The sequence below is a fragment of the Alternaria atra genome (assembly GCF_907166805.1).
Source record: "Alternaria atra isolate CS162 genome assembly, contig: 24, whole genome shotgun sequence".
NCBI classification, from domain to species: domain Eukaryota; kingdom Fungi; phylum Ascomycota; class Dothideomycetes; order Pleosporales; family Pleosporaceae; genus Alternaria; species Alternaria atra.
The window spans coordinates 516,903-543,940 of NW_025091322.1; the positions used below are offsets into that span (position 1 = coordinate 516,903).

At 51.1% G+C, this 27,038-nt stretch overlaps 7 protein-coding genes across 7 annotated transcripts; 4 read left to right on the top strand and 3 right to left on the bottom strand.

The window, feature by feature from the left end:
- Nucleotides 1–1,154: 1,154 nt before the first annotated feature.
- ALTATR162_LOCUS5054 (uncharacterized protein) lies at nt 1,155–3,218 on the bottom strand (the record flags this gene model as incomplete). The annotated part of the gene is made up of 1 exon (XM_043312671.1): nt 1,155–3,218. One exon carries the CDS (start codon nt 3,216–3,218, stop codon nt 1,155–1,157), a length of 2,064 nt encoding a protein of 687 aa, XP_043168606.1.
- A 639-nt stretch (nt 3,219–3,857) lies between these two features.
- Nucleotides 3,858–4,734, top strand: ALTATR162_LOCUS5055 (uncharacterized protein; the record flags this gene model as incomplete). The annotated part of the gene is made up of 5 exons (XM_043312672.1): nt 3,858–3,953; nt 4,009–4,233; nt 4,280–4,337; nt 4,388–4,555; nt 4,613–4,734. The coding sequence occupies 5 exons, from the start codon at nt 3,858–3,860 to the stop codon at nt 4,732–4,734; spliced, it is 669 nt and encodes a 222-aa protein (XP_043168607.1).
- A 701-nt stretch (nt 4,735–5,435) lies between these two features.
- Nucleotides 5,436–5,915, bottom strand: ALTATR162_LOCUS5056 (uncharacterized protein; the record flags this gene model as incomplete). The annotated part of the gene is made up of 2 exons (XM_043312673.1): nt 5,436–5,808; nt 5,869–5,915. The coding sequence occupies 2 exons, from the start codon at nt 5,913–5,915 to the stop codon at nt 5,436–5,438; spliced, it is 420 nt and encodes a 139-aa protein (XP_043168608.1).
- Nucleotides 5,916–8,598: 2,683 nt separating this feature from the next.
- ALTATR162_LOCUS5057 (uncharacterized protein) lies at nt 8,599–9,561 on the top strand (the record flags this gene model as incomplete). The annotated part of the gene is made up of 1 exon (XM_043312674.1): nt 8,599–9,561. The coding sequence occupies one exon, from the start codon at nt 8,599–8,601 to the stop codon at nt 9,559–9,561; it is 963 nt and encodes a 320-aa protein (XP_043168609.1).
- Nucleotides 9,562–12,395: 2,834 nt separating this feature from the next.
- Nucleotides 12,396–13,366, bottom strand: ALTATR162_LOCUS5058 (uncharacterized protein; the record flags this gene model as incomplete). The annotated part of the gene is made up of 3 exons (XM_043312675.1): nt 12,396–13,135; nt 13,191–13,299; nt 13,352–13,366. 3 exons carry the CDS (start codon nt 13,364–13,366, stop codon nt 12,396–12,398), a joined length of 864 nt encoding a protein of 287 aa, XP_043168610.1.
- A 1,076-nt stretch (nt 13,367–14,442) lies between these two features.
- On the top strand, nt 14,443–16,071 carry ALTATR162_LOCUS5059 (uncharacterized protein; the record flags this gene model as incomplete). Its single annotated transcript, XM_043312676.1, has 2 exons — nt 14,443–15,795; nt 16,057–16,071. The coding sequence occupies 2 exons, from the start codon at nt 14,443–14,445 to the stop codon at nt 16,069–16,071; spliced, it is 1,368 nt and encodes a 455-aa protein (XP_043168611.1).
- A 6,522-nt stretch (nt 16,072–22,593) lies between these two features.
- ALTATR162_LOCUS5060 (uncharacterized protein) lies at nt 22,594–23,282 on the top strand (the record flags this gene model as incomplete). The annotated part of the gene is made up of 3 exons (XM_043312677.1): nt 22,594–22,713; nt 22,769–22,999; nt 23,052–23,282. The coding sequence occupies 3 exons, from the start codon at nt 22,594–22,596 to the stop codon at nt 23,280–23,282; spliced, it is 582 nt and encodes a 193-aa protein (XP_043168612.1).
- Between the last annotated feature and the right edge of the window lie 3,756 nt (nt 23,283–27,038).

The window sequence follows — 27,038 nt, forward strand, 5'->3', positions numbered from 1 at the left end:
GCAACACTATGAGTACTGGTGCCCTTCAATGATGTGGACTCCTCGGTCATTTAGAGAAGCCAAAACCCGCATGAAGCTTGCAAGGGAGGAGAGAGAGGCAGATGAGAAGGAAAAGGCTAACATGAAGGAGCTTGTTAAGGCTAACAAGATATACAACGAAAAGATTGCGCAGGAGAAGCGTGATGCACGCGCGAGGGAGAAGGAAGAGCGCGACCGGCTGAAGGTTAAGAAGGCCAAGGAAGTTGCTGAACGCAAGGCAGAGAGAGAGCGCCAAAGGCAAGCTCGCGACCATCAGAAAACTATCCAAAAGCCGCCTACACGCAAGCGCAAGGCTCCACAACAAGCAGCACCAAGGAAGAAGCAGAAACGTAGTGCTAGAGATGATGTGGGTGGTGCCTCGCGCACGGCGCGTACTCCAACACCGCCACACCAAAGCAACACTCGCGGCCGCAAAATCCTCCGGCCAAGAAAGTATTGGTGAGAAAATTTGTCGCATAGGTCTATAGAGTACTCTGCTAAGTTGCCTTATAATAACTACTTATGTGTGTGGCTCTACAGCCTCAATTTTGTGTAGTCCGTTTTGGTGATGCGCGTGCATTGACTGACGGCGTGCATTGTGTGCACGGACATGGTATGAAGCGACGCTTGGCACGAGAACGGCCTCTCTCGTCACCTCATATTAGATAGGGAGCCCTGACTCCAGTTGCAGCCCTGGGATAGGGTCGCTCATTCAGGGTTTCTCGGAGGATTAAGGGCTATAGCCGTTAATCCTTTCGCCCATTAATGATAGGGTCTTAGCAAAGGTAGCAGCTCGCTCGAGGTAGCGGCTCGCCTGGGTTAACGTTATTCTTTTATTAACTGCGCGCTAAACATAGTCTCACCGCTGCACTTTCAACGCCCCGTGAAAACCTCATTCGTCGCTGCTTTTGGTGAAATCTTCGGAAAGAGGTGGCAGGTGTTTGGCCTAGGAAATAGCATTGCCCGGACGTTAGCCGCATCGGGGCGAGTTAAGACGTTCCTATATTGTACGACGATTCATTCAGTCCCGGAATCTGATATCGCATCACAGATTATCAAGGTGACAGAGTGGACGAGGAGCAGCTCGCTCGCAGACGTACATTTACAACTGTCAGTAGCATAATAGTTTAAGCTATTCATGGAGCTGATGTCGAAGTCCAATCTCGCATGTCACCAGCAACTGTATCCGTCGTCTCAACATGACTGAAAGACTGAGTCCACTCGTACGCTGCTCCGAAACAAACTGGGTCTTGCCAGTTACCACCTAAGTCTGCACCGTAGTCAAAACATGAAGGATTGGCGCTGAACTCTATCGTATTTTCCCATAATAACTGCGAACCTGAGTCATGGTAGCACAAACTGGAATCCCTCGCATTTGTAGGCGGATTCATTGAGACGTCGTCCATCGGATACATTCTCCCGCTCTCCCATTCCTGAGTCCTTGCCACAGCCGCTCGGTTGATCTTGATTTTACCGAAGAAAGGTATTATGCTCTCAAATCTCTCAGGAGCATCGCCGTTGCCTTCCCAAGCCATGCTGAGGTACTCCAGCAGTTGCGCTCCTTGACGGGCGATGGAACATTCAAGAAGCTGTTCTGTGCGCCTCAGCGTTTGGACACAAGTTCTCACAATAGCCCAGTCTCCCGCTGCCTGTGCGTAGTTGCGGAGGCCACCTTTGGACTCGGAAAAGATGCCGATAATGAGCGTAACCGCGGCGCTAAAAGCTTCAAAGTCCATGAGCTCGCAGATGATAGATTTGGTTCGGTGATCGTCACGTAACTGATGGTAAGCCTGGATGATGCTTCGTGATGCTGCCATAGTTGATATCCGACTGGGCAGGAATCTGGGCTCTGCGGTAGATTTCAGCATATACGGGAGATGGATGTGCTTCGACAGAAGGAAGTATTGCAGCATCGCAATCTGTATGTAATAGTGCATATCGACAGAAATCTCTTGGTCCGTCGTGGAGTGAAACCAGGAAGGGGGAAACAAATATTGTAGCTGTTGCAGTCGTCGGTCGAGCTCTACCGTTACTGCATAATCCGCCATGCCAAATTCTTGGTCCCTCTCGGCAACCGCGCCAGCCAAGAAGCTGCACTCATACAGGATCTGTTCGATGATGGACTCCCCACCAAGTTTGTTCCTGACTCCTGGATGCGTATTAGAAATAGCGCAGGGCAGTCCAAGAAGCAAAGACAAGTGTCGGTCAGACTGCCAAATCAATCGCCAAAGTTTCTTCTTGCGATCCGTAGACTGTTGGTCAATACGGTGCAAGCCAAGGAGTAAGGCTGCCTCCAGTGCGCTTCTTCCAGTGGTCCATGCCTTTCGTGGCTTGCCCGTGGTCACGCAGATCTTGAGCAAGAACATGCGTGACTCTAGTGCGTCAATGCTTCCCCCGTGCTCGGAGTCTATGGACAGCAATGTGGAGGCGATGCTGATGTAAGATTCGACCAGCGAGTGGACTCTGTCTGGTAACAGCGAGCGTGCTCGACATTGCTTCGCGAGCTGTTGGATGCACAGACAGAGAAACAAAAGGGCTTTTGCAACCAAGCTCGGGTTGAGAGAGGTTAACGCTGAGGAGATGAAGTCTTGAGCAATGTTTACCCGATCAGGCTGAAGGAAATCGGATGTGTCGCTGCCATAATAGCACAAAGGCCAAGTGAGCCAATATCGGTTGGTCTCTGAGAGTATCAACCGTAACGTTGGCTGGCTGGGGACAGAGTCCATGAGCAACCGGGTAGCGTCTTGCACACGTACATCCAAGCCAGCGGTAGGAACCGACTTGTGTGGCGACCCGTCGATACTCTGGATTAGCCTGGCATCTCTAAAGAGGTTAATCAGCGGTACACTCTCAAGATGCCCTATTCCCTCATCCGAAGGGTCGAGAGCGGCGTGGAGCTGTGCGCCATCCGAAGATGCTGTGGAGAGGTAGGAGGGAGACGAGTGAGAGTCCGGGAAAGAGCTCCTGCCCAACTGGGCGATATCAGGCAACTGACGGAATGCACCCCCGAGCTCTTCGGATCGTTGCAGAGAAACTGCAGGCCGTCGCTTAGGTTGTTGAGTTCTGCAAGGTGTGCCGTGGGTTGCGCAGCTCTCACATCCCTTGCGGTGGGGCAAGAATACGCAACGGACCTTTCGGCGTCGACACTCGGCGCAGCTTCGCGTTCCGAGACGCATGCGATTCGCAGGTGTGAGACTCATCTCACGCAGGTTGTCATTGTCGTACAGTGGTGAGTGAAGAAGATGGGACCGGTCCCGCTTGAGAAGGGCGTCAGCTTGCTGAGTAACACGTCCGAACTCGTCCGAACTCGTCCGACCGCCCAATAGCGAGCTGCATATTCGGCACGGATATCCTGTCCCGTTGACACGAAGAGTAAGTGCACTCGCATGAACTCGGCCGATTCCAATCGCCTGCTCAATGAATACAGTGCCTTGGCCGACTCTGGTATCGGATGCCGAGGTGAGCAGCAGACCGCTTTCGCTGTACAGGTCACTCAACTCCCGCATCGATAGCTTGCCTTTCGATGCACAAGCCAAGCAATGTCCGCGGAGATGCTTCCGACGAGTTCACACAGTACATTTTACAGGTTCTCTGCGGTTGCCCAACGGTAAACTCCTTGCTCCCTTTCCTTAGCGGTCGGCTTTGCTTCTATCGGCCGTCACACCAGTCCAGTGCACCCGCAAAAACCCGCCCTGACAAACTTAGTCATAGTCCGGCTTCCTCGAAGGTCATCCCAGGCAATGCCAGGTATAAGTGCTAGCTCTGTCCACAACTCACTACGATTCGCGCGTCGCATATTTACTCTCGCCAATACAACATGGGCAAGCACAGCACTCACCATGACCACAAAGACTGAAATTACTCTCTACACAGCGGCAACTCCAAATGGGATCAAGGTCCCAATTCTGCTTGCGGAGCTTGGACTGGAGTACAAGGTACGAGGTCATATCGGGCGAGGGCAGCTTGTCCAAGGGGCTCACACATGTACAGTTGCACCACATGAAACTGAGAGAGAATGAACAGAAGGAGCCGTGGTACCTTGACAACATTAACCCGAATGGCCGGATTCCGGCCATTACGGATTCGTACGATGGAAAGCAGATCCGTGTCTTTGAGAGCGGAGCCGTTATGGAGTACCTCATTGACCGCTACGACAAAGACCACAAAGTGTCGTATCCGAGGAATTCGCTCGAACATTGGGAGACAATAAGCTGGGTACGTGGACCTCCCGTAGGCGTCACTCGCTAACACTTCCGTCTAGCTCATGTGGCAGGTGGGTGGCTTGGGGCCCATGCAAGGACAGCTGGAGCATTTCAGAAGTCAGTCAACGAGAGATCGCTGGCTTTTCAGTGGCTAACAGCGCTTCCAGGATATGCAGCGGAGAAGATTGAGTACCCCATCAACCGCTACGATGCTGAGACCCGTCGCCTCTACCGCACGATGGATACGCACCTAGCCAAGTCTCCTCATGGATATCTGGTTGGTGACCGACTCACCATCGCCGATATTGCCTGCTGGGGTTGGGTTTCGTCTCATAGTAGGTGTTTCCCCCTCTTCTCAAAGATTTCAGGAAGCTAATCATGGTCGACCCAAGGCTCGGATGGCGTCGGCCTTGAGGAGTTCCCTCACCTGGAAAAGTGGCTGCTCAAGCTTCTAAAACGTCCTGGCTTTGAGAAAGGGCGCCATATACCGCAGCGTCATACAGCCTTTGATTAGGAACCAAGAACGGGTGTAGGTAAAGATGAATGTACGGGACTGCTTGGACGACAGGAGGGTTATGTCCATCTCAATCACATCATCTGGAGGGCATCTGTAGTGCTGGTCCCTAAAGGCTTATCGGCTGTTGCCTAGCCTCAAATTAGACCGGCACTCCAATTTAGCCACTTGCCTTACGCTGTTCCCACCGTTCGAAGCAGTGCCATTCACAATTATCGCGAGCAAGCGGCTCGATATTGGCGGAGCTTCTGTAGCTGCATGCGCTCGTCGTACTGCCGTTACTGAGACACTTTGAGAGATATACCCTTATCGCCGTTCACTAGCCTTGGTGTCAGTACGTCGGCTTGTTGCCGTGACCGCACAGACAGACTATTTCCCCTGGATGAGTAGGTTACTAAAGATGAGTAAGGTGTGTTGAGCGCAAGCCACTGAACCACTCCACGAAGCCTTTCCAGCAAGGCAGCGTACATGTGACTCATGATCAAAGAAAGATCGTAGCAAAGGTGAACCCAGGAGAACAATGGGAAGAACAGCAATCAAAGGTAGCTTCTCCTTCCAAATTCTGGTTGCACGTAACAAGCGAAACCCAACGTTCTTATACTCCTCACCTTCACGAGCGCCTCGGTCTAACCAACCCTTGATGGATCTCAGTGGAGCAGCTTGTCGCCAGTTCCCATTCTGATTGAATGATACATGCTAAACTAGCGTTCTCTGTATTCCTCGTCAATCTCTACCAGTGCCTCGATTCCTCCCTCCTCTACTATTTTCGTGTCCACGACAAATGTTGCAAGCAACTTGGCTGGCTCCGTCGCGCTATAGTTATCGCTGACCCTGTGGTGACAACCCGGGGCCTCGAAAAACGAGCCGCCTGCCCCAACCACAAAAGTCGGGTCGTCGTTCATCTTGTTCAGCAGAGTCCCTTCGAGGACCAGGCCCGAAACCGAGGCACCAGCATGTCGATGCGGCGGGGTCGAGGAATTTGGTGGAAACGTGACTATGAGCCCGACCGAGGACTTTCCAGGGCAGTTAGGTAGCCTGTGCTGAAACGCAAGCTCAGTAACTGGTCGCGGCCGGCTGGTATTATCGTATTAGCCGCAACAAGTCCTAAGTACTCTGCGTCCTGGCGAGTCTTACCGACGATCATACGGTGGTGGATCTGGCACGGTTGTTCTGGTTGCCATTGTATATATGCGTGGAGTAGGACTAGGATGGGCTCTGTTGGTATGTCTGCCTTCTCAGGAGCGAGCGTGTTGCTCGGTCGGGATCATCGCTCATGATAAAGTGTGATTGTTGTTTCGGTATGCAACTGGCATCGGAAGAGTCGGATTGGCCTTAGTAACGTTGCCGTCTACAGCCAACCACAGTATGATCAGGTAGAACTCCCCACAATCCTTATGCACGGGTCGTCTGTGTGTGTGTGTGTGTGGGGAAGGGGGGGGGCGGGTGTCCATGGCGGGTGCTTTGGAATCATTGACGATGCTGCGCGCTAGTGATGCAAGGTCTGGCGTCATCGGCTGTAAGCTAGCTGACCGGGGTGTTGATCACCCGGGGATGTTGATCACTCACAAATATCAGCACTCCCACACAAAACACGTGTTATCTCTCCACATACTCAACCAAAATGGCCGACCGTGAAGCAGCTATACGAGCAGCTATCAGCGATATCGATGCCGGTGTTTTCCTAAGTCAGAGGGCAGCTGCAAAGGCGTACAACATCCCGCAATCCACAATCTCAACGCGCATACGCGGCAGACAAAGCAACCAAGCCAGCCATGTATACCAGCAGCGGTTGACTCCAGAGCAGGAGGACTTCCTCGTACAATGGATACTCGAAGAAGACGCACGAGCTTTTCCTCCCTCCCATGCACGCGCACGAGAAATGGCGAACCGAATCCTCCGGATGAATGGAGACCACAGACCCGTAGGCAAGCATTGGATGGCTGCCTTTCTCAAGCGTAACCCACGCGTCGCATCTGTCGTAGGTCGAAAGATTGAGGCAGCTCGAGCTGAGGGAGCAAACCCAGCACAGATACGCGCGTTCCTGGAGCTCTTTGAGAGGACTCGTACGAGGCTAGGCATAAGGGCTGAGGATATATGGAATATGGATGAGACTGGGAAGGCTTTAGGTGTATGTGCTAACACCAGAGTGCTCGCATCTAGTCAGAAGAAGAAGGCTTACCATCAGTCCCCAGAGAACCGCGAGTGGGCATCAATAATCGAGTGCGTGTCGGCTACGGGCAAGAAACTACCCTGTTCGGTTATATTTAAAGGAAAGCACCTACAGAGCTCTTGGTTTCCTACGATAATTCCTAAATGGCTATTTACAACCTCAGAGAATGGCTGGACATCGAATGAGATAGGAGTTGAGTGGTTGCAGCGTGTATATCTGCCCGAGACAGCTCCATTTGACGGTAGCTGGAGGATGCTAATCCTAGATGGCCACAGCAGCCACATTAGCCTAGATTTCCTATGGGCTTGCAAACAGAACAAGGTCTATCTTCTGTTTCTACCTCCTCATTCTTCTCATGTCCTACAGCCTCTGGACCTCTCAGTATTCTCACTCGTGAAGAGATTCTATCGGCAGCAAATCCAGGCTCTCTCGTACCTTGACGACGCAGCGCGTGTTAAAAAAGAGCGTTTTATCACAGCTTATTATCACGCACGAGAGCGCGCAATTACTGAGAGAGTTATACGAGCAGGATGGGCTACTGCGGGTATCTGGCCATTCAATGTTGACCGGGTAGTCAACTCATCTCAGGTAACCCAGAGGCCTGTCACGCCGCCACGTCAGAATCAGCCTCAACCTACTAAGAGCTACTTCTCTACCCCTCACGGTCCTCGTGATCTTTTTATAGCTCGAAGAGAGCTTCACAGGAACGAGAGTGTTGGGCGTAAGACTCATCAGCTCCTTGAAAAAGCAGGCAAGGCACTTGCTACAGCAAATATACGCGCAGCACAGCTTGAAACAGAGAATAAAAGTCTCTATAGTCAACTTGAGGCTCTTAAGCCTCAACAGCCACGAAAGAAGGTTCGTGTTGACCCAAATCAACGCTTTGCAAATGTAGAGACAATCATGGTTGCCGTACAGGCGTCACAGCTTCTTGAGGCACAGCGCGATGTTAATGCTGAGGAAAAGGCTGCAGAAAATATAGCAGCTGAAACAGCAGCTCGAACGCTTCAGTCTATGTGTACAGAGTGGCAATTGTAGCTACGTTGAGAAGATAAACACGTGTTTTGTGTGGGAGTGCTGAGATTTGTGAGTGATCAACATCCCCGGGTGATCAACATCCCGGTTAGCTAGCTTAACCGAATTTCCCGTAGCTTACTATGGTTAACCTACCATGATTAGCTTACGATGGTTAGCTTACGATGGTGGCGATTACTGTGGATGTGTCACAGAAACTATGCATAAGCCTTCGTCAGCTCTTGCTGCTAGTCCTATTAGTGATGATGTTGGCCTTCGAACCACGAAGTCTAGCAATATCATGTAATGAGCTGGGTTCCGCCATGCAAGTGGCTTATATATCCGATTGTGGAGTGGTATCGTTAGTAAGAGCACCCGTGGGTCGAGTGAACTTGCCCACAAATCATTTCCCACCAGGCACGGATCGTCATGTCATCACTGAGATCCGGAGACTATCGTGAAGAGTTATTGAGTGCCGCGTCTTGCAACCGAAGTCTCCCGGTTATTGCTGTGACCGCTCACATGGATGCCATGACAACGCAACTGTAGGACGCCGGAGAGCCAGAAGCTATAAGTCTTGTTTGTCGCAATCCTGCTGCAACGCTAGGTCGACATCTTTACTTTCGGTATCTACCAAAGTCTCTGTTCTCACAGTTTCAAGTCTAACACCAAGTGTTACCATGCAAGCTGTACGCCATCATCCTCCCGGCGGTCCCGAGAAGCTGAAGATCGTCTGGGAAGATATACCAGAAGTCCGGGATGACGAAATCCTCATCAAAATACACGCCTGCAGCGTCATTTGGATGGAGCTCTACTGGGACATCCACAAGAGAGATGACGGCACATACAGGACCCCTATTCTCGGAGAGGATTACTCCGGTACTGTGGTGAAGGTAGGGTCGAAGGTTCCGCAGCACGACAGAGGTCTGCATTTCGGCACCGAGGTTATTTGCTTTATCAGCAAGGCATTTCCCACCAGCAGGAGCACCGATGGCGGCATGGCCGGCTATGCGAAAGTCCACTTTACCCATGCGATTCCCAAGCCTCGAAGCCTGAGCCTCACCGAGGCTGCGTCCATTCCGCTCTCGGCTCTTACCGCGTGGCAGGGCTTATTCGATCATGCGAAGATTACCGCTGGGCAGACTGTCCTGATTCCGGGCGCGGCTGGTCCTACAGCGATCTGGGCTGTGCAGATGGCCAAGATGGTTGGGGCTCGAGTCATTGGCACAGCGTCGTCCAAAGAGAGTTTCGAACTGCTCGAATCGTTCGGGGTGGACCGGATCCTGAACTATAAGGAGGTCGAGCTGGACTCTATTGACGAGATTGTGGATGTGGTGTTCGACACAGTGGGAGGCGATACAGCGAGGAAGGCCCGAAAACTAATCAAGAACGACGGCCTGCACCTTTACCTCGTGAGCCAGACCGGTCTCGAGATGAACAAGGAGCCCGGCCCGAAGGTGGACTACTTCATTGTGGATATGAATGCGGATCAGTTGGCGAAGATCGGGGACTTGATCGATCAGGGCAAACTGAGGCCGGTTGTCGACTCCGTCTTTGACTTCAAGGATGTAGCAAAGGCGTTCCAGAAGGGCGAGGGGGGCCACGCGCATGGGAAGATCTTGCTAAAGGGGCCACATGCATGAAATTCACCAGTTGGATCGCCAAACAAGCATACGCCGTCAGCAAAACACGGTATAGTGTGTATCAGTATGGGATCTTGTTTACTATGACAACTGTAAGGGTGCGATGGGTTGACCATAAGTGCGAGGTATAACAGTAATGAATTCGATAGAGAAGCTACACTACGCTTGCGCTGAGTCTATGTATCACGTAGTGCTAGGTTCGAGAAACTTCTAAGGGTCCGTGGAGCGCCGATGAAGCCCCGACAACGCTCCGAGGGTTGCAGCCTATCCCAACCAGCTATAACGAAGGCCACAGGCCAAGTACTACTAACCAAGGCTTCAGCCTCTTACAACAACAAAACTTTCGGAACCGTAATCCAAAAACTCAAGTAACAACGAAAGTGAGAACCGGGGGCTGAATGAGGCACGTAAGTCCAAAGCATGGTCCGGAACCGTACCAGGTAGGTACCGTCAGTCACGATGAGCAGTCGGATGGTGCGTCTTGTCTTCAAGACCTCTTAGTGATGATGGTTATATGCGCAAGAGAGAGCCTAAAGCTAAACTCGTCTGCATCTGACTCACAGTCAGAGAAAGATGCGGCAAAAGTGACGCTACGAGTGTACTGAGGAAAACAGCAACCTAGAATTAAATGCACGAAGGCGATATAAGGAACTTGAAGGGACGCGGCAGGCCGTCCGACCTAGTTGGAATCCAAGCGGCTATAAGAACTAACAGATGGGGGACGCATCCAAAGCAGTTACTCTGCGTTTGTATGCCATGCAAGTTTAACTGGTTGACATGGGTGAAAGCCGTGGTGCAAGACTCGCCAGCGGTTTCCTTCCGTCCCAAACTCGTTTCCAGTAGTGCATCTTGTCAAGGTACAGTCGATGGTGCTATACGCGTACATTTCTGCTTTGAAAAGCAGAGTTCTTTTAGACGACTCTCTCAGATGGTGGCGAAGTGGTGGGCGCCGGCTCAGGAGGGGCAGTGCTTTTCACCACAACGGCGAACAATTCTCCACGGGACGCCCTATAAGCAAGCATGTGAGACCCTTGAGATGCGGAGCAACGAACGTAAGATGTTCGCATGGCAGAGTGCGGCAAGGCACGGCGTTTTATCCTTACAAACGATGGTATTCATGGCGGGTGGTAACAGTGTGTCCATCAATCAAATAAGTTACTTGCTTGACACCAGGGCTCCAAGCAACTGTGGGCCCTTGAGACCGACCGGTTCAACCGGCTGCTTTAACGTAAGCAGATTGTCTTGAGATGATTGGTCAGTGTCGCTCGTCGGTGCTTAAGGTTCCAACTAATTTAGTCTGGCCCACTGTAGTGCTCTAGCGCCCTGGTGTCAAGCAAGTAACTTACTTGGTTGATGGACACACTGTGAACAACTGCTCCAGCCAGGCAAGCCCCACCTCGTCATTCGTCCAACCTGAAGGCGTTGCAGGAATAAATACTGAGTGTTTTCCTGGCTCAATATCCTCCATCCAGGAGCTTTGTATGGCGTTGTCCTTGCCTGTGAAAATGAGACCCAGAGGCAGAGCACTGCCATCGGCGCTGCCATCGGCGCAGACGCTCGCTAACAGCGTCACCCACTCTCCGTTGCCGTCCTGTAGCGACTGCCTGTTCTTCTGCTTCTCGTACAAGCGCTTGCTGAAGATCCTCTTGCTCCTAGCGACGAGACCGATGGCGAAGCCTTTCTCATCCTTGTTGTACGTGTTGGCCGCCCTGATGTTGTATTCTTCGATTTTGCTGTGCAGGAGGCTGAAATAGGCCCTGTACTTGCCGCTATTATCAGCCGCGTGGCGTACTTTGTCCATTGCAGTGGTCCATTTGTAGAGGAGCGTCTTGGTGTCACGGTTGAGGAAGTCAGTATCCCAGGTCTCGCCGACGTGATCTTTGGCGATTTCCGCTGCAAAATTCTTGACCATCTGCCTTGTAGGTGGTAAGTGACGCTCAGTAAGCTCCTCTATGTAATCGCAGAGGTCACGCTCTTGTTGTGGTGACAGTTTGCGTCGTTGAAGGTCTGCCTCCGCACGCGGGACAGTAACGCGTCGGTCATTGCGCGACAACGTCGACCTCGAGAATCCCGTCTGATCAGCATTTTCCTGGTAGCGAATCTGTCCGTCTGAGCTCGCTGCACGTGCATTTTTAAGCGCATCAAAAACAGTTAACATTTCGTGGAGTTATGGTGTTGAGGAGAAAAGTGCGTTTTGGTGCTCGCGTGCATTGACCCGCTGGTCTCGGCATGCCCTGATCGTTGGTTGACTCCGATCGTTGGGTGCACGGACACGGTAGCGGTTGATGCCAAGCACACTGACACGCCTTTGATAAAGAGTAGCTCTGATGAAGAGTAGGACAACACCCAGGTTTAGCCTGCATTATACAATAAATCCACTAGTCAATCAAACGCGGCGATAAGAGCGGAGCAATGTGAGTGCTAGTGCAAGCCGACAACATGACTGTGGGCAACATTCGACACCACCAGACGACTGGCCCTATTATGCGCCTTACGTGCAGCTTTAGTCCGTGACTGTACATTGAAGTGCAGCATCTTCTTAATAGCTTCGCCTTGCCGTCGTAATGTCATGGTAAGGCGTGTCCGATGGCGTTACATCAATGGCACAGGCGACGGTAATCAGAAAGCAGAAAGCAGAAAGAAATTGAACCACTACTGTCCAGTGATCCGCCTAGCTTCCCATGCTCTAGCATGTGACAGCAATAGGGTCTTTACTGTGCCCTAGCTTTGTTCACGCCGAATCTCATCTCTAGGTCGACGTAGACCATAGTAAGAAGGGAGTAAATTTCATCATCAACGTCTCCCTTCACAGGCCAACCTTGAAAGGAAACTGCTTAATGCAACTTGGGGTAATTCTTCTTGAAACTCTGCCTCGCCGAAATGTTAGCCCACCACCTCTTTGTCTTCTCGCCAAATTCGAAACCAGGGACAGATTTCTCGATACGGGCCCTGAGAGGCTCAAAGTCGCCAATTTCTTCCCCACCAGCAGCCCACATCGCATGAGCCAGCCACGGCGCGATGTGTAAATCCGCAGCCGTGACTTTGTCACCAGCTGCGAAGGGCAGTACCAGCATGGAATCAAGTTCTCTGAGCCCTGCAGCGTAATCTTTGTACCCTTGCTCTGTACCTGCGAAAAACTCTTCGTGTTCAGGCCCGACGTTGGAAGCGGTGTAGAGATCATTGAGGTATCCGTTCGTAGGCATGCGCGTGGCATATAATGGCACGTCTGGGTTTAGGGGACCATACTTGACCAGTCTCTGCTGTCGGTTGCCAAGGAAAGTTTTTATCCCGCCTGCTTTGTTCGCTTCTAATTCTTGCCAGTCACGAGCTTGTAGGAGGACAAGGTTCGTGGAAAGTTTGTCCTGATGAACGTGCGAAATAAGTTTGTTGATCTTGGCCAGCTGCTGGGGGTCTGTCGGGAATAAGGAGGCGCCGTTGGATCGACTAGCGTCTACGTATTTCACGATGTCCGCGCTTTCGATGAGGGGTTTAGCGAGAGAAGCCGAGGTTAGTGATGGAATAGTGCCATTGGGATTTATCTTGACGTATGCAGGAGAGAAGTTCTCGCCATCAACTACACCCATTGATTAGAGATTCAGTCCGCATATGTTCATGGAAGATTCACTTACGGAGCCCAACCTGTTTGGATTCGTATTCGGAACGCTCGTATCCTTTCTCGTCAATTGCAAGGTGAGCAACATAAGCCCACTGGGAAGCGGAGTCCGTGTAGAGAGTGAACTATTTGTTGTCAGTCGGGATTAGGGATAGAGCCTTCAGACTGTGTCCATACCTTGGGAGTGGCCATGATGTAGCTCAGTTGAACTGCTGATGAATACTCTAAGATACAGCAGCGGAGCAGGTAGAAGTAACTGCTGAGGACTTGTACTGGTGCTGGTATGCTGAGTTCAGAGCTACAGTGCCGGAAAATAGACAAGTAATATACCGCTTGCTTATTAACTAATGAAGTTGTCTAGGACTGTGATATAGTAAGCTTTCCGGAATGCTCGGATGAAGTGTACAACAGGGGACTGAATTCCTTGTTTGCCACATTTTCTAGTTCCTTTGATTGAGCATAGATGAGGCGCACTTACCCTGCAACCCTGCATCATCGCCGCTGATCGCGCGCTTGGCTGGCCTGGCACCGGGCTTAACCAGTGTGTCCATCAACCAAGTAAGTTACTTGGTTGACACCAGGGCTCCAAGTAACTGTGGACCCTTGAGACCGACCGGTTCAACCGGCTGCTTTAACGTAAGCAGATTGTCTTGAGATGATTGGCCAGTGTCACGCGTCGGTGCTTAAGGTTCCAACTAATTTAGTCTGGCCCACTGTAGTGCTCTAGCGCCCTGATGTCAAGCAAGTAACTTACTTGGTTGATGGACACACTGGTTACGCGATGGTGGGCGTCACGCGCACAGACTCGGTACAGTAATGTCCCGCAACGGTCGCTGACCAATGCGGCAAGGCGCGAAAGGGGCGAACCGAGGCCCACCACATTCCACCATGCTTGCTCGTCATCATCTTCTGACGCGCATGTTTTACCAATTTACGCGTTTGCTTAGTGAGGAACTGCATGCTGCAGCTCCCGCTTACAAGGAACAACTAGGATTACTAAGGTCTAGTCCATGCTTTCTGACTGTTACGTTTTGGGTGCTCTTGCGCCATTCTATAAGTAGACACTGCATCCCACCCAGCAGTCTACATGCGCAAAAGATTCGTTTGTAGGCTGCGATCTCATCCAGAGAGTCTCCGATACACTGCCCCTTCATTTACCAAGCAAACCTTGCTCGCACGTTCCTACTATACGCCCCACGTCAGGAATAACCGTGGCGTCTTGGTGATTGTCCTACTTCACATCCCATTCTCCTATGTCAAGCCCAACCATGGCGTCGGCTACTAAGGAGTGCGACTACTTGGTGCTAGGCATCGGTAGCGGCGGTATCGCTTCTGGTCGACGAGCAGCTAAACACGGTGCCAAAGTCATTGCGGTCGAATCGAATCGATATGGCGGTACTTGCGTAAACGTCGGTTGTGTGCCAAAAAAGGTGACCTGGAATGCGGCAGCTATTGCGGAAACCTTCAAGGATGCGAAGGCGTATGGCTTCCAAGTGGGCGAACAGCCCTCCTTCGACTGGCCGTACTTCAAGAAGAAACGAGATGCATACGTGATGCGTCTAAACGGCATCTACGAAAACAACCTCAACAAGGACCACATCGAGCACCTGCGCGGCACGGCGAAATTTGTGGGCAAGGACGAGGTCGAGGTTGCGCTGCATGACGGAGGCATTCAGCGCGTCAAGGCGAGGCATATCCTCATTGCAACTGGTGGGCGACCGAAGGTTCCGGAAATACCTGGAAAGGAGCTATGCATCACTAGTGACGGCTTTTTCGACCTCGAGGAACAGCCCAAGAGCATCGCAACAAGCGGCGCAGGATATATTGGTGTCGAGATGACTGGCATGCTCCACGCTCTTGGCTCCAAGACGCACTTCTTTATCCGAAAAGACAAGCTCCTGCGAACCTTCGACCCGATGATCCAAGACGCCGTCACACAAGAATACGAGCGGCAGGGCATCAACCTGTACAAGGGCTCCCAGATTACCAAAGTCGAAGATATCGGCAACGGCCTGAAGCGCGTAACTTACCAAGAGATTGAAACCAAGAAAGAGTATACTGTCGAAGTCAAAGAGGTTCTCTTCGCAACCGGGCGTGACCCTGAAATCGAAGACCTACACATCAAAGACTTTGGTATAAAGCTCAACAAGAAAAACCACATCGTTACTGATGAGTACCAGAACACGTCTCTACCAAATATTTACGCCATCGGCGACGTCTGCGACCGCGGCTTCGAGCTCACGCCGGTCGCCATCGCCGCCGGTCGGCGCCTCTCCGACCGCCTCTTCGGCGATAACCCGGATGCGTATCTTGAATACTCCAATATCCCCTCCGTTGTCTTTGCACATCCTGAAATCGGATCCATTGGCCTGACTGAGCCCGAAGCCCGGGAGAAGTACGGCGACGACGTGAAGATTTACAAAACGGAGTTTAGCGGCATATACTTCGCCATGATGGATCCTGAGGACAAGCAGCAGACTGTATACAAGATCGTTTGCGCCGGCAAAGAGGAGAAGGTTGTGGGATTGCATATTCTCGGCCAGGCGAGTAGTGAGATTTTGCAAGGATTTGGCGTGGCGATTAAGATGGGTGCAACCAAGAAAGATTTGGATAATTGTGTGGTATGTGTCTCGTCCTCTTTCTTGTCTACGACCGGCCAAGACTTTAGCTCCACCTGCGCATACAAAATGCAGGAGGTGGCAATGGTTGCCGTTGTTAGCCACACGTGGCTTAGACTTCATTGCGGGGAAAGACTTCTTAATCTACTCTACCACATGGCTGACACCTCTATCTTTGTCTAGGCTATCCATCCGGTCTCCGCAGAGGAATTGGTACGTACACTTTCCAAGGGCCCAGGTGCCACACAGACTAACATTCTGCAGGTCACCATGACCTAGATGCTCATCGTCTACCTCAACCACTCGACACGGCGATCCATATTGATTAGATGGCTTGGGATTACTCTTGGTAGATCGCAATATTACAAATCCGTACGCTCTCAAAGCATATTACAGAGAGGTCCGGGAACCTTTGCCGACACCTCTAAGACCTCCGAGGTCAAGGATTTGAAGTTAAGATTTGAAGCTAGTGTTTTCCAGAGATTTGACTCTGTGGATCCACAAAAGTGCTGCGTATCGTGCCTTCTACGGTACCTTGGTGTACACGGTGACGCCCCTCGTCTTCTCGCGTCTGCATCACGACTTTGCTATGAGTAGATGCTCCACATTTTGTTCTAGTTCACCTTACCCCTGCCGCACCGTTCTCTCATCCACTCTAACTTGAGACGCGATCTTAAACAAAACCCTCCGACATTCGGCCATCAGTTATGCGCCACACTCGCCTGTCACGTGCCTTGGCCCTTCTGGATTGGTTGATTGATCGATCATATCCTACTCGGTTTCATCCGCATTCTTTCCGTAGTTATGCCCGGTTGGCTAATTTGGCTGACAGACGACACGGCACACACGCTCGTCCATGCCGCCTCACGTCACTCCTGAAAACAAGAGCCAGCTATTTCCAGAAGTCGGGTGTTTGGCTTCTATCTACCACTGTGCATATTTCGTCAGAAGAAGTGACGTATCTTGGATGTGTTTCTGTTCTTTGGATTGCTGTTCCCCATGTGTATGCCGTGGTTGAAGCCTTGTGTTTGTAGCTTTGGTTCAAGACCAGTGTGTCCAACAACCAAGTTACTTGATTTGCTTGCTTGACATTACTTGATTACGTAACAAGCAAGTAAAGTAAAGGCTCATTCAAGCAAGCACAAGTAAGGATTTTCACATTACTTGAAGTAACTTCAAGTTGCTTGACAGAATTGCTGTACCAGGCATGTCGAAGATGAGTTAGGTGACGCTAGCTAAGCGAACCAATTATGATTTCACCGGGTGGCACCCGGCAAAATCGTAATTGGCTGGAGTCGCACAGGGAGCCAGATGTGCCGGGAAAAATCTGACACCTCCAGTAGAATTTGGTAGCCTGGTAACTTTATTTACAAGGCTACCAAATTCTAAGCTTATATGTCTTCTCACCTGTTCTTTCAGCCTCGTGGAAGGTCTACACGTTCTTCTCTGCCTAAAACCCCCTCCGAGCCCCCTAGCTCTACCTCAGAGAGCCGCTTAGGAACCCCAAGTTCGGTTTCAACTCCAACCCATAAGGCCTCTACACCAACCACCCGTGAAAGAGAGCTGCCGACATCTACTCAATGCACTTTCCATATTGAATGGGACAAAATTCGCTATGAAAGAAAGCCACTGCCATCAATTCGATATCGTCAGCCTCACAAGCGTACCCTCAACTCTAAAGCCCAATCCTCGGCAATCTACAAACATGGCGCGCAGCTTACAACAGATGGAGATAACAAGTTCTAGCTCTGCAAGTACTGCCATATTGGTGGCCAGCATGATTCCGCGCTATTCAACAGTGGGGCTACTACTAGTATCATTTATCATCTAAAGCATCTGCACAAACTCGAAGCATTCGGCTACAAACCAGTGGCGTCAAATCCGTTCGATATGGCTAAGGGAACAACGAGCTCCATACCATACCTTGGAGGCCGGCGCTTGATGTTTAACGACTCTCAGTTCAAGAAAGAGTTTATTGACTGGGCTATTGATCTTGACCTTACTTTTCGACAAGCGACGCATCAACGCACCCGTAACATCTTTGCCAGCTGCCTAGAGGATATAGAAAAGGTTCTGCCAAAAAGCCCGTCAACTCTTAGCACCTGGATTGAAGAGATGTGGGACGGTGATGGTGGGAGGCGTACTTGGCTGAAAGAAAAGCTCCATCTTACCAAAAGCAAGATCCATATCTCAACTGATACCTGGACGTCTGAAGAAGGAACGAACTATGTGGCAGTTGTTGATCACTTCCTGGACGAGAAGCATAAGCTGCAAACAGCTCTTCTCGACCTCCAGCCTCTAAAGGGCCCTCACACTGGCGAGAACATTGCAAAGGTGCTGTCGACGGTTATCGAGTCGTACGATATACCTGCTACCGTTGGATTCTTCATGATGGACAACGCTAGCAATAACGACACATGTATTGAAGAGCTAGCAAAGCAGTATCCCACAGTCACGCAGCAGAGCCGCCTTCGATGCGTCGGCCATATCCTGAATCTCATTGTCAAAGCTCTCCTCTTTGGGCAGGGTGTCAGCAAGCTGGAGAAAGAGCTCTGTGGCGCATCCGACGATGAGCGATTTGAGATATGGAGGGAGCAGAGCTTTATCGGTAAGCTCCACAACTTCTGCGTGTGGATTAACCGGAGTGACCAGCGGCGGGAGCTTCTGAAACGGTATATCCTGCAGGCGTACAATCAAGGCAGCATCGAACAACTCTACACTAGGTTATTGGTCGACGGCGGCGTCCGCTGGAACTCTGTGTATGCCATGATCGAGAGAGCTCTCAAGCTCCGCCACGCAATTGATCTATTCTTTCTCCACTATTGTCATAGTGGTGAGGGATACGATATCCCACAGGATATAATTACTCTGCATGATTGGGTCAATTTAGAGCAGTTCTTCAATATCTTGAAACCATTTAAAGACCTGACCAAACGCATGGAAGGCCGGGCTAATAAAGCTGGCCTTGAAGGAGCACATGGCTCACTCTATGAGACACTGGAGTCTCTTGATATCCTCTTTAAAAAACTCCAGGAGGCTGGAAAGTTCGCAGACGATCACCCGGAGGAAGTTTCTGAATACTATTCATGCGCCATTGATACTGCCCGCACCAAGCTTGAAGAATACTACACCCTTACGGATGCTACGCCAGCGTACCGATGCGCCGTTGCCCTGCATCCTGCGAACAAATTTACCTATTTCGAGCTCGAATGGAGTCATGAGAAGAAATGGATCGCTGAGGCAAAGCGGGTAGTGCAGGATGTGTACGCACGCTACGAGGAAGCAGCTGTGGAAGTAGACATAGCTGAAGCAACACAAGAAGAGGATAATGAGGTTACTACTGATAGCGATACTGCGCTTGATCTTTTCCAGCAAGCTCGTAAGCGTCGTCAGCGGCTCGCCGCTACTTCAGCGTCTGTTACGCGAGGAAGGAAGCGTACAAAACTCACCTCTGAGCTTGATGAGTTTATGGCTAGGGCTAATAAGGCCGATCAAGATGTCGAGGATCCTCTGGAGTGGTGGGTTCACCATGCATCTGATTACCCTGTGCTCGCTAAGATGGCGTTTGATTTCTTCAGTTGTCCGGCAATGAGCTCTGAGTGTGAGCGCGTATTCTCACAAACGAAGAAGGTCATCACAGATGAACGAAATCGCCTCAATTCAGACACTGTGGTAGCGATCGAATGCCAAAGGCACCTTCTTCGAACCGGTATGCTTTCACAGGTCTATCATAGATTCAAAATCAGGAAACATCACTAAGCAATGTCAAGCAAGCAAGTAAAGTAAAGGATTCTCGTCAAGCAAGCAAGTAAAGTAAATGTTTTCATCAAGCAAGTAAAGTAGAGGGGTAGATTCTTACTTTACTTGCTTGTTGGACACACTGTTCAAGACTCGTAGAGGCGTGTTGCTTCGTGTGTTGCGACCGCAATACCTACAGTTTCCCTAGCGTTCAGCTTCCGTGTATGCTAGCTTGCCCTCGTGCCCTCGAGGCATAGAATGTGCTCTCTCATTCTCGGTGCTGTTCGGTGTTTTGTGGTGTGACCTGCCAATGAGCGCAGCAGCAGCAGCAGCTTTCCTCCGTGATATAGTCAGTGTTGCTAATAATATAAACAATACGTATATTGGCAATATGACACCCTAACAATATTATTGTATTGTGGGCAGGTAAGTATTGTATTACCCAATATAGAGCTGATTGATATTGTACCGTATTGCCAAGAACCCAATATACTGTCAGTGTTACAATACATCCCATATATCCCTCATCCTTCTACTGCGACGGCTACATTATCGTCACCTTCAAATTCTCGTAACCCAAACCATGACTTTAGGCACTCTAATGCTTCAATAACATCACTCCCAAGTCGATTTCGACGATCTGTAATGGTTATTTTTGCCCCAGAAAAGAGTCGTTCAGGTTCGGAAGACATTGCAGGAATTGATAGTATGTCCACAGCCATTTTGCTCAAGTTTGGATAGTTCTTTTGTTGTGTATCCTCTAGCCACCAGGCGAGTGCGCTTGTGAAACCGTAGACCTGCTCAGACTTACAATAACGCTCGTATTCGTCGATGAGACGCGTTGGTTGTAGAGGCCTGTTCCTCCAATTCAAGAACTCGTTCGTAGTCGTCGACGGCACCTCGGGTCGAGGAAGAGGCGGCTCAACAGGTCTGTATTCGTCCCAAAGTGTAAGGGGCTGCGCAAAGTATGCCGATGCCTGGTAACAGGATTGTATTCGATGAAGAAGAAAACCTATCTATGGTGCTGCGATATCTATATACGTTTAGCTTATCGTTCGCGTAGCATCTTGAAGCTTCTAGAATGCCGAGGAGGCTCCGAAGGTTCCACCGAGGATCACTATAGCATCCGGGCTCTAGCCCGTTACAACAAGTTACTGTCTACTTATCCTCAATGGCCATGGGAGTCACCTTACGATAGATCTCATTGAGTATTGCAACCCCAATAGGATACTCTTGATCATCTTTCCACCTCATTCAACTCACAGTTTACAGCCATTAGATACAATAATGTTCAAGCCTCTTTCGAGTAAATACTGGGCCCGAACTTTCGCAACACCTTCATCGCAGCCAAGGCCTAATACCTATCAAGAAAGGCGACTTTTTCCCGTTGTTTTGGATCTCATGGGCCACTTCATTCACGCAAGACAATGTACTAAGTTCAGTTAGGGCTACAGGCGTCGCGCCGCCCGATCCGGTGGTTATACTAAAACGCTTCATAGCCACCACCTCCGAAGGAGATGAGAATCCGAAATTCTGCGAGGACGGTGATAGAAATACCTAGAATCAACTCCGAAGGTTATTTGATGCTGCTGTGAAGAATACTGCGAAAGTTGACGCGCGGAGGTTGGGTTCTTCATTGGACTCGCTACAAGTTCAAATGAACTTCTCCACCACGAAAACGACGGTCTCCGCACCGCCATTTCGGCTAAACAGAAGTACAAGGAGAAGATCAAGATTCTGGATTTTCAACAGCGCGAGGAGCATCATGGTGGCGCGGTATTCTGGTCTCCTAGGAAATTGAGGGAAGCGCGGGTGCTCGAACAGGTAAAATAACGCGAAGAGGAAGCCGAACAACTCCAGAAAACAGAGGCAAGGGAGCTGAAAGCAGCAACAACTCTATATAAAAAGAAGATGGCTGAGAGAGCAAAGGCGGTACAACAACTTGCAAAGGAGGCGCGCGAGAAGGAGCGCACGGCGAAGGCTGAACGACTCGCTGCCGCGAGGGTGCAGAAACAGCAGGGAAAACAGGCCGCAACCACAGAAATATCTGGCGATAGGACAAAGACACCCAAGTGAACAGCCTCACAGCCTGCCCGACCAAAATCTACAAAGCGTCGTCGTGTTGTGGGCGAGAGTAGTGGTGCACCTGCCGCACTGGAGCCTTCAAGGGTCACCATGCGCGGCCGTTAGATCAAAGTTCCTCAAAAATTCAAATAGTTTAAATTCATCGCAAGCATCTGATTGCTACTATACCATGAGATCTCGTGATACCAACTATTGTGGGTGGCTCTATAGCCTCGTTTTCTTGGGGTCTTTATTTTTGTTGGGTGGCTCGCCCAGTGCGGTGGCTCGACATCTGTCAGTGCACGGTACCAGGTGCGACTTCTACAAGTGGGAGCGGTTCCCCATGACCCTCATTAACCTTGTAGAAGTCGTATGTCGGAACATGCCGCTGATCTGCCGCTGACCTGCCGCTGACCTGCCGCTGACCTGCCGCCGGCTTGCCGCTAACTTATGGGAGGCGGAGTCGAGCGGGGATCTCTCGGCGAACTATGGCTAGGCGAAATTCCATGGTTCAGCGTCATATGCGCTTTCGCTTACGTCGGCGCCAGCTAGTGGTGAGACCCCGCCATAGCGGGCAGTCTGCCCACAAGCGTGCCGCGCAGCTAAACTATGCCAGACGCGCATGGCAAAACAGACAAGCTCAACGCACCTATTGTGATACTGTTATAGACTACCAAGGGCTTCGATGCAGACAAAACTACACTGTCAATGCGATGCATCAACTCTGGTATAGGCGGATGCATCGTCCGCACCTATGCGCATCCTAATATAAGGTCTCAGGTGGCCCACTTTCGTACTGGTCTATCTCTACGACGTGCACGTTATCTTCAAGTCTCACGTCTGCGCTCGCACATCAACTTCGCGAATCAGACGTCCACGGTTGCTTCGGTTGAGCACTAGACAGGAGTATCAAACGAGCCTAGCGTCGTATGTCCCACGGTGCAGACACTATCCACCCTTCTGTCCTCACTCGACGGCCTTAAACATACAATACGCACCATGGATTTCCAGTCATTGATCGACGGAGTGTCTCAGGGACACTACACAACCTGGGCCACGAGCACTATATCGGAAATGCCGGCGTATCTTGCCGATGTTCCCAATTCAAGCGGATCGCCAGTATGTACTCTACAAAGCATGACAGCATTGACGCTTCCACCCTAACGTGACTAAGACCTCCTCTACAGACGACCAGTTCCCTGCAACCCTAGGTCACGGTTACTATTATCACATCGTTGATGACCAAACGCAGCTCGGATCACACTCTCAGCCAATGCCGTTTTCGGATCTTGACTCTGATCACGAGAGCCATTGCTACAACTCGCATCCAATACAACACTGCAAGTTAGCGTATATACCTAGTTCCGAGTCCACATTGACGGAGGCGACAAACATTATTTCAACAGTGGGTTTGTTCTCACAATGTCTGGCGGGATCTTGTACTAACGGATAGGCAGCGGCGACGAGCTCAGAACCGCGCAGCTCAGCGCGCCTTCCGCGAGCGCAAAGAGAAGTACGTCCGCCATCTCGAAGCTCAAGTGGCAGACCTGGCCGACAGTTACACTAAGCTCAAAGCATCATACTCTCAACTTGAGGCCGCACACGAGAAGCTCCGGACAGCCATCAGATTGTTGACGAAAGACGACGAGGCTGATCGACAGAATGTCCATGGTGAAACCACCAACTGAATGACTGGCTATCTGACTATCCACCCCAGATCTGTTGGAGGCGTTCAACAGCGAGGCCAAGGGGACTACGCCCACCAATACTGCTGTTCCATATTTGATTCGCTGAAATGTAATTGGATCGGGAGGTTGCTCTTTCACTTCCGTTTCTGATTGTACCACTTCTTGTTCGTGCTTTTTGTCAGGCACCAGGTTACTCCGGGCCCGTTCGGGCCGGTATGCCAAGCAATCGCAGTATATTAGCCTACCTTACCGCTGTTGTGGCTCGACAGCGGTTCGTCTCTAGTCTTACAAGGCAATATACCTCTACTTCCACTATCGCGGTGCATCTCGTATCTATAAAGACTCTATTGCTTGACATTCGAACCGCTCTCCCTACGATACCCATGTGCACCCGATTTTGTAACAATGAGCTCTAGAGCCGGTCTACCCAGCGCCTCAACTCGCAACTTAAGAAGGGCCAGCAAGCAACGGGTCGACCTAGTAGGGGACGTTACAGACCGCGACTCCCCGAGCCCTCGCATCCCAACACCAGACGTTGACGAGCAAGTTCGTCAGAAGGGACCACCTCAACCGCTAACGACCCAGGACGCCCTGTTCTAGGCCAGAACACACGGGCACTACCTGAACTGGCTTCTCAGGAAGAGTCCAACACCACTGTCGGGGGGGACGCCCCTAGACAGGATGAGCTGGAACGAGAGCTGGAGGAACTCAGGCGTTGGCGCCAGCGGGAGGAAAACCTCCGCGAGCTGACCAAGCTAAGGGAACTCAAACGCAAAGTGCAACAGGGGGACTTATCTGTCTTCGATGAGGTCTCTCTCCCCGCACCATCACCCGAAGGGTAGAGAGCGTCACTGATCTAGGCGCCCCTCGCCCTAAGGACCCGGAGACGTTTGCAACCGCGATCGCCAGCAGTATAACTGCTGGGCGCGCGACTGTGAGGCAATCTTTAGGGATCGCCCTCACGCTTCGCAACGGACACCCAAAGAGTAGACTTTGGGATTAGGTTTCTAGACGAAACCGTTAGATCCACCTGGGATACATATCGCGAAGACCACCTACGAGAGGACCCTTTGGGAGCCCACCTGGGCTCAGCTTAAGGCGGTGATGCTCGACTGCCTCGGGCCCTTGGAGATGCGACGTCTCCAGGCCCATAACGACCTAAAACGGCTCAGACAGAGGCATGATCAGGACCCGAACGTCCTTCTGGCTCGACTCAATACACTGTGGAGCGAGATGGAACACGTCTCCGAAGAACAGCGCCGCATGGATTTCATGGGCGCACTCCTCTCTGAGATACAGAAGGAACTCATGGGTAGGGACCCTGAGGATATCAACACAGTATCCAAGGTCAACACGGCGGCACGGTTTATTTGGAACAAGACAAAGCGAACCGCACCTACGGCGGAGCATCCAACCGCAAAAAGGGAGGGCCACGCCAGAACTACACATGAAGATCGTGCGGGGCCCCCTAAGACCCGGAAAAAGGCCAAGAAGGCCTTTGTGGGGAACTTCAAGAAGAAGCAACGCAAATCGGACCCTAGCGGCCCAAAAGACCCCAACATGACCTGTTGGGGATGCAATGAACCTGGACATTTCCAGAAAGATTGTCCCAAGCCGAAGGAGGCCCAAAAAGAGTCGGCCAATCCCAAGTCGGGGAAAGGCAGTGGGCAGAGGAGCTAGAGTCCTTCTTGTCTGCCCACATTGCACACTCCCCAGAGACTCGGGATCTAGGGCTCCTTCATGACGTGCTTTACCTAAAGCCAACCAAGTTACTGACAGCCAAGGTGGCTATCGGCCAATCAGGCTTTGTAGAAGCCTTGATTGATGGAGGTTCGCAGTTGAACCTTATTTCCGCCATGCTCGCAAAGGAGCATGACTTGACAGTCCGACCCTTGCCAAGATTGTTGGCAGAGGGGGTGGACGGTAAGGCGTTAGTCTATGGAACCACAGAGGTTGCCATTAGGATCAGAGACGCGCGCGGAAAGGAAGAAACCCAGAATGTACCGTTTATAGTGGCTGACATTCAGAAGTATCAGGTATACTTAGGGTTGCCCTGGATAGACATGTACTCGCCTAAGATCAGCTACTCTACACGGAGAATGATTTTTCGGGGTACAAAGTCCAAGGATAGGACTGTCTACAGGAAGATTGCGGTAGAGGAGGCTGAGGAGTTCGAAAAGACGATGCGCGATCCCACTGCGGATGTGTATGGCTGTCTTGTTGCCTCAGTGGTCCAAACCGGCCTAGAAGGGGCCGGAGGGGAGCAGTTACCCCCGCAATACTCCGAATTTGCCCAATTGGGATCGGAGGACGACTCAAGGGTCCTGGCGGACCATGGACCGCAGGATCTGGCTATCAACCTCGTGGAAGGGGCTAAGGTACCCCACCAGCCGTTGTATAACCTCTCCAAGACTGAGCTTGAGTTGTTGCGCAAGTATTTAGAGGAATACTTGGCGCGTGGCTGGATAAGGCACAGTAAGTCCCCAGCGGGGGCGCCTATCCTCTTTGCCAAAAAGAAAGACGGCACAATGCGTCTTTGTGTGGACTACCGGGGTCTTAACAGGATTACTGTCAAGAACCGGCACCCACTGCCCCTTATTAATGAGTCCTTAGAAAGGCTTGCAGGCGCAAAGTACTACACTAAGTTAGACGTCAAGGAGGCTTACCACAGGGTAAGAATCCAAGAAGGGGAGGAGTGGAAGACAGCTTTCCGTACAAGGTAATGGCCATTTTGAGTATACTGTGATGCCCTTCGGCCTCACGAACGCTCCTGCGCAGTTCCAGGCCTACATTTACCAAGTCCTTGCAGGATTAGTTGATGTGACCTGTATTGTATACTTAGACGACATCCTCATCTTCTCTAACACAGAAGAAGAGCATGTGAAGCATGTCAAGGAAGTCCTGCATCGACTGCGCGATGCTAAGCTGTTCTTGAAGCTTCTAAAGTGCGAGTGGCACACTCAGCGCACTGAGTACCTGGGCTACATAGTATCGCCAGAAGGATTGAAGTCGACGAGAAGAGGATTCAGACAATCCTGAATGGCCGGAACCGCGCACGGTGCGCGAAATCCGAGTATTCATTGGCTTTATGAACTACTACAGGCGGTTTATAGCCAACTTCTCCCGACTTGCCCTACCACTTACCAAACTGACCCAGAAGGGGCCAGAAGCGGCCAGAGGCGGCCACGCCCAGCGAAGGGAGGAAAGTCAGGTAGTAGACTTAGACAAAGAAGCCAAAGAGGCTTTTCAGAGGCTCAAGAACTCCTTTAAGGAAATCCCAATCCTAGCTCACTTTGAGCGCCACAGGAAAACGAAGGCAGAAGTTGACGCCTCGGGAGGGGCAATCGCTGGCATTTTGAGCCAATGGTACCCAGAAGAGGGCAAAATGGGCCGTTGGCGCCCAATCGACTTCTTTTCGCGCAAGCTCATCACGGCAGAGTACAACTACGGCACCCATGACCAAGAGCTACTGGCTATAGTCAAAAGCCTTGAGCATTGGCGCCAATACCTCGAAGGCATCCACTTCGACATCTACACAGACCACCAGAACCTAAAATGGTTCATGGAGACGAAGACTCTCAGCCACCGACAGGTGAGGTCTTACCTTGTACTGTCTGGGTTCGATTTCACCATTGTTCACCGACCAGGGGCCACTAACCCGGCCGACGGCCCATCAAGAAGGCCTGATTACATGGCAGAAGCCCAGAAACCAGCCCAGAAGTACAACGAAGCTTTTGTCCAGCCAATGAAGGACCT